Genomic DNA, 10,454 nt, shown 5'->3' with positions numbered 1-10,454 from the left:
CTAGCTGGAATTTGAATTATCAGCACATGACCAAACAGAAGAGCCCCCCTCTGCATGGAAGGAATCAATGATGCCGACTATAGTGCTGTAGGTACCACCAATCATTAAGAATGTACCCGCTGTAATGACGAAGACGCTCCAAGCAACACCGAGATACCAGCGCGCGGTAGGCTTCTCCCTACCACTGCGCCAGTTGTCATAGAGCCACATGCACCCCATGGGCTGAAAAGAGAGCAGTGTACCGAAGAGTGCACCGCAGAGCGATACAAGGCCGTTGAAGACGGGGATCGCACTGGCCAGAATATAGGCAATCAGGCTGACGCAAAAGGTGCAACCAATCCAGGAAATCCAATGTGTGACAGTGTTTGACGTGAGATGCCTCGAGCCGCGCAAGACACGGACAAAGACGTACTTGCTCGAGACGTGAGCCAGAATACAACCACTTGCCAGCAGTCCAGGAAAGGCGATGCCGTAGGCAATCTTTTTTATGAGAGGCCCAGCAGTACCCAACGCTGGAGAAGCGACCTGAGAGCCACAGTAGTAGTAGATGACGATGGCAACAATAATGAAGGCCACTGTAACGACTGTCTGGCACAGCGCCAAAGCCCTCGTGTACTTGCTCGGATCACGCATCTCGGCCACGATGGGGAAAAACGCACCAGTGCCGGCGTAGGCAAAGATGAGTGTAGCCACAGCCGACATGGCTTCCGTAAAGCTGGGGTTACCGAAAAGTTTGTAATCGGATTCCCAAACAACGCCCTGCGGAACATTTGGGGGGCCTCCCTTGACACCGACGGCAATCGTGACCATGAAGACTGCGAAACCGTTATCAGAAGGTGGCTACGCAGTATGTGGCGTTCGTTTTGACTCACCAGCAGTCAAGATACCAGCCAAGCCTACCCAGGCAACCCATGTTATACGGCCGAGCGTGCGAATGCTGCTTAGGAGGAAGATCATGACGAAGGCGACGCCGACAAAGGTGGCTGTGCAGGTGCCGTGGCTGGATAGAGCGTTGAGGGAAATGGATAAGCTCAGCATTGCTGAACCGGCCGTCAGAACGTATTCTATAAGAAGCATAATTTCGTTAGTGAGTAATTAAGGGATTCTCCAACCACTATTCAGCAGATTCTCAGCAGACTTACGACCCATGAAAGCAATGGCGAAGGCTTCCTTGCCAATGCGGCCAAACATGAGCTGGCCAGCATCGTCGACACCATAGACTTGAGGGTGGTTGAGCTTGAAGACACCGACGATATAGTCGGACCAGGTGGTAATGGTCGCAATGGTCAACAAGAGGATAATGCCAGGAATCATGCCAAGGGTGTCGAAGACGGATGGGAACGACAATATTCCCAGACCCAGCTGCGTCTTCATCATCAACCCGGCGGTGCCCAGCCAACCAACCTGCAGGCTTCATTAGCAAATAGGAGGAGAGCCTCATAATAGAGATGCACCCACGCTGCGGTAGTTGGGTCCATTTTCGGACAGCTCGCCAAACACTGCGTCCTGTTCTGTCACAGGTACTGTCGCGATATCCTCATGGTGATGGGGGACTGGATCTTTCATCTTTTCGGAATCATTTGTTGCCTCAATGTCTGAAATAACCATATTGAAAACTAGATTGAGAACAGAACTGTTCTTGAACGTCTCTTTTCACCAGAACAGAGGTGGATATTGAGCAACGAGAGAAGAGAAAAACGAAACTATGGAGCGATCCATGACTTCTTATACAGGTTAGTGTAAAAGGGTGCTTGCTTTGTTGTGCGAGGCCCCTATCATATATTATTGGCTATAAGATACTTTGACTTGATGCAACAAGTTCATGGCTGGTAGAATCCCGATAACACTTACTACCCCGACCTTCCCCAGGCCCAGGTAGATTGTGGGGGAGTAGTTCTCCGTATCTCCCCCACAATCTACTCGGACGCGAATACCTTCTGTTTCCAGGAAGCTGTGGTTAGCGTGGAACGCCACGGGCCACGTCCCCACACCCCAGGTTTCCCGGACCCCGGGGCTAGTGTCACTCAGTTGACTCCAACGCGGAGAAAAGGCCGAGGGTCTCCGGTCGGAGTCCCGGAATGGAGACCGCCACGTGACCCCATTTCAGTCAAGGGCGGGATAGAGCCAATCAGGACCTTGGAACATAAGACTTTGGTGGGCCCATAACGAGATTCAAGTTACATCTGTTTGTTGGAGATTCTGGGGATGCGAGAGGTACCTGCAATCTCGGTCAGTACATAGTGGCACATTTCAGTCTCGGAAGCCCTACTGAGTCTTCTTCCTCTTCTGTGGCAGGGTGACGCTATTCCCAGATATCTGGTTAGGGCTCTTGAGACATGCTTAGTTCTATATGCAACAGCGAATGAGCACTCTCCCATTCATTCATCTGTTGCCATGGAATTTGGGCCCGCTTAGAACACTGAACAGCCAGAGACTCATTGGGCAGAAACCGGCGTACTCCTTGTGTACCAGAGGTACTGAGGGGTAACTGCGGACACGGACAAGGGGCTTCCATGGTGGCGACAATGGGCCATGTCACTGTCTATGGAATGATTAGTGATCGAGTTTGACTCTGGATTTGGAGACTAGGGCTTCAATAATGCTGGTTGTGCGGTATCAGCCAGAGAGTTGACAGGGCTCCATGACTCGCATCCAATATAGTATAATCATTTGCAAAGGAAACTTCACGTATTACGTGCCAACAATGCTAAACAGCGCGTGTGTTCCTCAGCGAAACGAAGTCCGCTGAACTTGCGAGATTGTGAGGGACTATGGAGGAAGCTTGAGCCCTTAATCAGCCATTCAGTACGAGGCATGTTCGTGTCAAAGTCAAAGGCTGAAATCCTCAAAGTAAAAATGCAAAGCATTCCAGATTGCTTCCTTGGAATTATCTTGAAAGAGACAGCCATGTTGGAATAATCAATAGATTGCATCAGGAATGCCCTTCTTGCAGGATCGTAACATGTTTGGCCGGTCTCAAGAGTCTTTTGTGTAACTGCACTCAATAACAGTTAATTCTACTCATACACATGTGAGTTCCCCGATAGTCAAACCGAAATTGTCACTTCACTATGGCCCTTGAGCTTGTGCAAGATGGTAAATAAGAGCATCACACTAAAGAACCAGGTAAGTCAAAACTGTTTATTGTGGTCGCTATTAAATTTGGAATCCTTCCGGAAAAGGGTCATCTGGATCAACATAAATCTTCTTCTCTCCCGTAATCCAGGCTCGACCCTTAATGTTGGGTATAATGGCATCATATGTGCCAATCTTTTGCGTCGACTTGATCTTGCCCATAAACTCCGTGTTGATCACGCTCTTGAACGTGACCTCATCGCCCTCCTTGATGAGTTTTCTCGCGTGGAGGATCGCGAGACGTGACGAGCTGCCCGTGCCACACGGACTTCGGTCCAATCGACCTGGCGTGACAATAACTGTGTGCTTGACCGAGATGGCACCTGTCGGCGAGGTAGTGAGTGGTTCTGTAATGACAACGTTGTTGATGCCTCGAATGGCAGGGTTCTCGGGATGCGTGGGCATGACTGTGTCCAGTACAGTCTTTTTAATGAGGTTTCCAAGCTCAATCAATCGGGCGCCAAACGCCGGGGTGACCTCGACACCCAAAGCATCCGCCGCGATTACGACGTACCACTGGCCGCCGTAAGCAATGTCCACTGCTACGGTGCCGATGTCAGGCAGATTGATGTTCAGGTCCAGGGCATAGACAAACGCAGGCACATTGTCGAACGACACAGCGTTGCACGAGCCGTCTTTGCAATCTGCCGTGACTGTGATGAGACCAGCAGCCGTGTCCAACTTGAGCACAGTCTGCGGTTCGGTCATGGGCAGGATGCCCGTCTCGAGCAGCACAGTAGCAGTGCAAATTGTATTGGACCCAGACATAGGCACCCAATCGCCTGGTGCCGAGATGAGGAACCCAATATCCGCGCGCGGGTCGCAAGGCGCGGTCAGGAACATGGTGCTCATCTCTTGGCGGCCTCTGGGCTCGTTATGGATCAGTCTGCGGAGGCCGTCATTCTTGCCGATGAATTTGAGGAGCTTCTCATGCATTGTTGAGGCAGCAATATCTGGTACGCCGCCGATAATGACATCGCCAGACTCGCCCTCGGCGTGGCAAGTGACGATGGACAGAGTCCGTTTTGACTTCATCGTGTTAGAATGAGGGCTTACCGAGGCCGATCAAAAGTTGTGCGAGAAACCGAGAAAATTTGCAGCACGCTCTCTACCAGAATCTCCATTTCAGGCACGGGTTAAGAAGTCTTATAAGTCGGGTTCCCACGCCATCTTGTTCCCTTATTTGGAGTCCGCGGTTGATGGCGGAGGTTCTAGGGCGGGGTACTTGGGATGAGGGGGACCCTTGCAGGCCCGGGATGGCCTTCCAAAAGAGCTGCAAGCTACTCTGTGCAATTTGGTGTGCTAATTCACCTGGGGTATGGGTAGCCGATGCTAGTGGGGTTTGTTTGGATTCAGTCTCGGAAGAGTTGGTGCCGTCTGGTCTAGAAGCTGTGCTCTAGCTATCTGGAAACCCAACATTTCAAGATAATCTTATTTGTGCCTTGGGAAAGACGATGGAGATGTGATTTGATGAGTTACGCAGTATCACTGCAGAATTGTGCTTTTCTTCTTCTCTTCTATCTTCATTATTTAAGGGATTGCCTTTGTTCATATCGCGAGTCAATGATGCAATATGTGCAGATCACATGTTAAGGGATTGAACAAGATCGTCATAAAGAATTAGAGTCTCCCCGCATATTGAATCTCACGATGAAATGGATATTCTTCAAAAAGTCATTGAGATCGGTTTTTTTCTTTTAAATAATATTAAATTCAACCAGCTATTTCTTAATGGTTTGAACGCCAGCCGATTGCAAATGCACGACAAACTCGGCCTGCAGCTGATCGTTCAGCAAGGCAAATGGTTTCCTCAGACCACCCGTTGACCATCCGCGCAGCTCCATTCCCGTCTTGACGGCCGCGCAGTAGTTAGTTGACTCGAGGAACTTACAAATAGGGAAGATCTTGGCCCAAATTTCGCGTCCCTTTTTCAGGTCATTGTTGACTGCCAACGCGTTCCACAACTCGACGCTGAGCTCGGGAATGATGTTGGTGGCGCCCCAGATGGAACCCTTGGCACCGGCAGCTAGACCGTAAAAGGTCAAAGTATCCCAGCCATTAAATGTGGTTATCTCGTCGCCGAGTTGGAAGAGCAGTTCGGTCAGTGCGGGTCCGTTTCCTGAAGTATCCTTGAGGTACTTGACACCGACGGACTTGAGGCCGGCAAGCTGTGTGGGCGAGAGTGTGACACCGCTCGCGCCGGGGATGTTGTAGTACATGATATCGACGCCGGAGGCTGTGTGAATGTCGTTCATGTATGTCTTGATCTCCTCGTAGTTGAGCGCATCGTAGAATGGGGGGACGACCATCAGCGCGGCGACCTTTAGGCCGGCGGCATGCTTGGCGAGATCGATCGTGTCGACTGTGCTCAAAGTTCCAACACCAGCAACGACGGGAACGCGACCGGCGGCACTCTTGACCACCTGCTCGAGGACGGCTTTGCGCTCGTCCTGGGAGAGAACGGTGAATTCGCCAGTGCTACCGCCGGGAACGAGACCGTGAACACCGGCATCGATGAGGCGGTTGACGTGTTGGTCGAGACCTTTGTAATCGACAGAGCCGTCAGCTTGAAATGGAGTAATGATTGCGACTTGAATGCCGCTGAGTTCTTGTGAGGGAGCCATCTCGAGACTTGGTGTGTGTGTGTGTGTGTGTGTGTATAATTGAAGAGTCAAGATAAGGATAAAAAGGTAGAGTGGCACAAGTATGAGAGAAGATGGATTGAGGAATTAAGCTGGAATTTACATTCAAAAATAAGGGGACCGCTATGAACTTAGTATTATCTTTATTATTCCCCAAAAGATGGGAATGACTGAATATGCCCCTCCTATTTCTCAAGATTTATCAAAGCTGCAGACTATGACATTTCTCCAACCAATGAGAATGCGAAGTCGGGAATGCCTTCACTTCTGGTTTCTCAGGGACCCCAAAGTACGTACTTCGGTAAGACCCACTTGTCAAACTTGGGGGAAGTGGGTCGGTATAACGCACTAGCATTGCGGGGTAAAGCGGGGGTAGATTGGGGGACCTGACGAGCTTATCGCAGATAAGCGATGAAAGGGGCAGGCTTCACCGAGGAGGATGGCTGGGGGAGCTGAAGGCCATGGTTTTGATGAGAGAGGATGGGCCGATTTTCGGACATATGGAACGGTTTCGATTGCAAAAAAGAAAAAGGGGGACAATGTATCAGTTCAGCCAAGTAGGTCTCCGAATACGCGTTCTTTGTTTTGCCTTGGAGGATCGGGGAAGACTTCCAAAAGGTATGCTTCCTTTCTACAATAGCAATCCAAAATCCTATTTCTATTAATCTACATAGAGCTTATGTATTAGTATTAAGTAGTTAGCCTTCAAAGCTCATGACCTGTAGTTGAGAGTCTCTGTGTCTATTACTTTCTTTATTCTTGTCGAAATCATCGTGCCTTTTCGAGATCACCTCAGAGATGACTGTAAACATTGTAGTACTAGGGTATGTTTGAATAACAACTATAGGAATACGCATAAACTTTTGCGACTAACATTATTCCAGCGCCGGCGTGTCGGGTCTGACGTCGACTCTCCAGCTCGCTAAGGACTCGCGCAATTCAATCACTGTGATTGCAAAGCATATGCCTGGCGATTATAGTATTGACTATGCATCACCTTGGGCAGGGGCAAATTTCCAGCCGTAAGCCGAGCATTTGATGCCAGTCTGAGAGCAACACAGGACTAATCGTTCCTCCAACAGATTCTCGCCAGAAACCGATTGTCGATGGGAGGAGCGGTCATGGCCAGAAATGTCCCGCCTAGCAGCCAACGTTCCCGAAGCTGGTATCCATTACCAAAGTAAGGTCCCTCTTTTACCTGCGCTCAGCTAGGACTTCATGATTAGTTACTGACTGACTTGGTGACAGAAAGCCACATTTACCGTCGCCAGAAAGACGTCGAGAGCGGTGCCACCTCGTTCGATTCCATGTTTATCCAAAATCCCTGGTACAGACGCCTATTTCCCGACTTTCACGAGCTTGAGAAGCACGAGCTACCGGACGGCGTGACTTCGGGTTGTGAGTTCACGGGCATCTGCATAAACACGGCCATCTACCTTCCATGGCTCGTTGGCCAGTGTCGCAAGTTGGGTGTGGTCTTCCGACGGGGCACTGTGAACCACATTAGCGATTTGAAGAATATGCACCACTCGGGTAAAAAAGCCGACATCATCGTCAACACGTCTGGCCTGGGAGCTCTAAAGCTTGGCGGTGTGGAGGACACTGACATGATGCCCATTCGAGGGCAGATTGTCCTCGTTGAGAACGAGTCACCCTCCATGTACAACGTTTCCGGCACGGACGATGGTGCCGAAGAGATTTCCTATGTCATGACGCGTGCCGCCGGTGGCGGTACTGTTCTTGGCGGGACATACCAAAAGGGCAATTGGGATCCCAATCCTGATCCAGCCATCGCGGAGCGCATCATTCAGAGAGCAGTCAAGCTTCGTCCTGATATGGTGGGCGGGAAAGGAAGGGACGCAATCAAGGTCATAAGGTCCAGTGTTGGGTTGCGGCCGTATAGAAAGTCGGGTGTCAGAGTCGAGGCGGAACTGACGAGACTTAGCGGTGATGATACACTGCTTGTCCACAACTACGGCCATGCTGGATGGGGATATCAAGGTTCATATGGCTGTGCAGAGCATGTCAAGGACCTGGTGACTAAATACGTGCAGGAAAGAATTGCACCTGTGGAGATCCGGTCTAAACTATAATTATCTTTCCTCACTTTACCTAGTTGTCAACTAACGCGGGCTACCTAGTCGACATGAATATTTATTTATTTACGTGGGGGAAATATACACATTAGAACAACAGCGCGATCATTTCTTGCCATCTGATATTGATCGGTCTGGATTATGACGCTTCTACATGCTGCATCATATGATCCAGCCAGCTATACGACATATCCCCTGAACATGCCCTACGCTTCCATACAGCCTTTGCAATCACACTAGGCTTGTCCGTTTCAATAAACACACCCGAGCCATCCATGGCCTCCAGATACTCTAATCCTCTCTTCTGTAAGTCAGGTGAAACTGCCTCGCACGCGGCAATAAAACATGACCAACCGATGGTGACCGCAAAGTCCTGATCAAATACCCTGGTGCCCACACACGGCTCCAGAAAGTCGAGCGTCTTGCGCACCTGTTCCTGGACAATCATTGCGTTCATATTATAGACCCGTCGATAGAAAAATATCATAATGGCTTGGTGCACCGCAAGGACCATAGACCGCGCGTCGCGATTGTCGAGAGCTGGTGTATCTGCTGTGACGAGAGACTGAGGTCGGCCTGGCCCGACAGGCAGCTCGATGGGTGAAGGCGTCCAAGACCAGATCTGCTGCTCCAGAGTGCGTGTATGATGCGATAGAGCGACAGATACGCTCGGACTGGTAAGCGCGGCGGCCTCTAATGCCGGCTTTTCAGTGGCGAGGCTGATGGTTTGAGACAAGAGTGTCATGAGCGATTCTGGCATGCTGTACATCTTGGGATACAGCGTCGGCTGCCAGTATCCAGACACCTGAAGGTGTATATCATTATATCCCACTTCCATTGTCTTTTCTTGAGTTGTATCTAGTTTGCCCAGGTTGTTTTCATCCAAACGGAAGCCAGGAAGACCAATTGCTGCATTGTACTCTGGACTCGCCGTCGGTTCGCTGGCGACGTCTGCCTGCGCAGCCTGGACTAAGGGCTTGAGTGAGGTGCTTTCCGCTATGAGACGTAAATGAGTGTACATGTGATGCAAGACTCGGTGTGTATGTGGTTTATCTGATGGAATACCTCGCAGACGAATGAGGCGCTCGGCATCTAACAAGAGCTTCTTGACCGCGCGCGGGTCATTGGCTCGTAATATCGTGAACCCGACGCTCAGCATGGCCATGAGCATCTCGGCATAATCCGTCTGATTCTCTGTCCACGACTCAGTCGCCAGCGCTGCCTTGAGCAAATTAACCGCCTCTTTTTGATGCGTGGCGGCCACATCAAGCCATTCTGTCGACAGGCTGGTTGCGCCCAAATTGGAAGACTTATGCAGATGGTATGCACTCTTGCACAGGAGAGAACTTAGTATGTTGCGTCCTGTGTACGAGCTTGTGTTCCAAAGTGACATCTCCGCAAAGGTCTGCAGTGCACGTGGCAGGAAGAGGGCTTTCCATGGCGACAGCCGATGCAATAATGTCGCAGAACCTTCGAGCACCTCCTCCTTGAGATGTCGTAGTAGATAGGACGTGTACGGCGGCAAGCTGCTGGAGCCGGTAGTTGGGTTTCGAGGAATCTCGGTGATGACTTCTACCCCTAGGCGCTTGTCTTGTTGGTATGGTTTTAGAGACATCGCTCCATGTGCTAACGACGGTTCTTGGGAAGCTGGTGTCCCAGCTCGAGGTGATAGAATAAAGTTCATATCAGGTATGTCCAATGACAGAGACATGGGCGATCCGTTGCCCAAACTTACACCCAGCTGCATCCAATCTTCAATCTCAGCAGATAGGTCTTCAGGTTCAGGGAACCCCAAATCCAAATTTGTCTCCAAGGGCATCGGCTCTGATGGCAGTTGAACTATATCCTCGTCTAGCAAGGGAAAGGTAGGGATGAAGGAATCTTCATCACGGTATTGTTTGTGGACGCCATCAGTTACTGATTGTTGTTGCTCGCCCTGATCTAGCACTAGTGATTGATGCCACGATAAAACCTGTTCGGAGCTGCTCTCGTGAAAAGCGCGAAACACACCAAAGGGGCCAATGCAGTGAAGCTCGTCGTCGTGGACAGATTCGACATCCAGATCCGTCACCAGTTGCTCAGCTGAAGCTGTCCCCAGACTTTCGACCAGTTCGACACTCATGCATGTCCGCTCCGTCTCGCTGAAAAGTGGTAACGACATAAGCTTCCTCTTGGCTCATCCGAACCACCCTGATCTGTCATCCAGACCAGGGTGGGGGCGTAACCGTGGCATGCTATTTTGAGTCGCCGGCATGTGGAACAAGACGGTCGAGCCTCATCGCATTTGATATGCCGAGTGCGACAGGTGCGACAGCCTGTAAAGGTGCGAGATCGGGTCTGCTGCTGTTCTGTCTTGCGGTATGTGGGCTTGTTGCTGTTCTGCTTGCGACCCATTATGATATCATTCGCTTGAATGAGGTGATTCAGATCACAGGAGGGCATAAAGAGACCAGAACTGTCTCTATATGACAACAGGTAAGTTACGCCGGGGAGTTGCACATTGGTTCTGTAACGGCGAGTTTAAACACTCGCATAAATACATAAGCGGCTACGAAGTAGGAAGTTTTCCGCGAGGAGGCCA

The 10,454-nt window shown here is 50.5% G+C and overlaps 5 protein-coding genes across 5 annotated transcripts; 1 reads left to right on the top strand and 4 right to left on the bottom strand.

The window, feature by feature from the left end:
- On the bottom strand, positions 1 to 1,608 carry CTRU02_215774 (amino acid transporter; the record flags this gene model as incomplete). The annotated part of the gene is made up of 4 exons (XM_036733335.1): positions 1 to 815; positions 873 to 1,064; positions 1,143 to 1,404; positions 1,459 to 1,608. 4 exons carry the CDS (start codon positions 1,606 to 1,608, stop codon positions 1 to 3), a joined length of 1,419 nt encoding a protein of 472 aa, XP_036574966.1.
- A 1,548-nt stretch (positions 1,609 to 3,156) lies between these two features.
- Positions 3,157 to 4,170, bottom strand: CTRU02_215773 (proline racemase; the record flags this gene model as incomplete). The annotated part of the gene is made up of 1 exon (XM_036733336.1): positions 3,157 to 4,170. The coding sequence occupies one exon, from the start codon at positions 4,168 to 4,170 to the stop codon at positions 3,157 to 3,159; it is 1,014 nt and encodes a 337-aa protein (XP_036574967.1).
- Positions 4,171 to 4,856: 686 nt separating this feature from the next.
- Positions 4,857 to 5,759, bottom strand: CTRU02_215772 (dihydrodipicolinate synthase; the record flags this gene model as incomplete). The annotated part of the gene is made up of 1 exon (XM_036733337.1): positions 4,857 to 5,759. The coding sequence occupies one exon, from the start codon at positions 5,757 to 5,759 to the stop codon at positions 4,857 to 4,859; it is 903 nt and encodes a 300-aa protein (XP_036574968.1).
- Positions 5,760 to 6,575: 816 nt separating this feature from the next.
- On the top strand, positions 6,576 to 7,870 carry CTRU02_215771 (FAD dependent oxidoreductase; the record flags this gene model as incomplete). The annotated part of the gene is made up of 4 exons (XM_036733338.1): positions 6,576 to 6,601; positions 6,662 to 6,799; positions 6,860 to 6,957; positions 7,026 to 7,870. The coding sequence occupies 4 exons, from the start codon at positions 6,576 to 6,578 to the stop codon at positions 7,868 to 7,870; spliced, it is 1,107 nt and encodes a 368-aa protein (XP_036574969.1).
- Positions 7,871 to 8,012: 142 nt separating this feature from the next.
- Positions 8,013 to 10,034, bottom strand: CTRU02_215770 (uncharacterized protein; the record flags this gene model as incomplete). Its single annotated transcript, XM_036733339.1, has 1 exon — positions 8,013 to 10,034. The coding sequence occupies one exon, from the start codon at positions 10,032 to 10,034 to the stop codon at positions 8,013 to 8,015; it is 2,022 nt and encodes a 673-aa protein (XP_036574970.1).
- Between the last annotated feature and the right edge of the window lie 420 nt (positions 10,035 to 10,454).

Source organism: Colletotrichum truncatum (genome assembly GCF_014235925.2).
Source record: "Colletotrichum truncatum strain CMES1059 chromosome Unknown Contig_0020, whole genome shotgun sequence".
NCBI lineage: Eukaryota > Fungi > Ascomycota > Sordariomycetes > Glomerellales > Glomerellaceae > Colletotrichum > Colletotrichum truncatum.
This window is presented reverse-complemented; position numbering and strand designations above follow the sequence as displayed.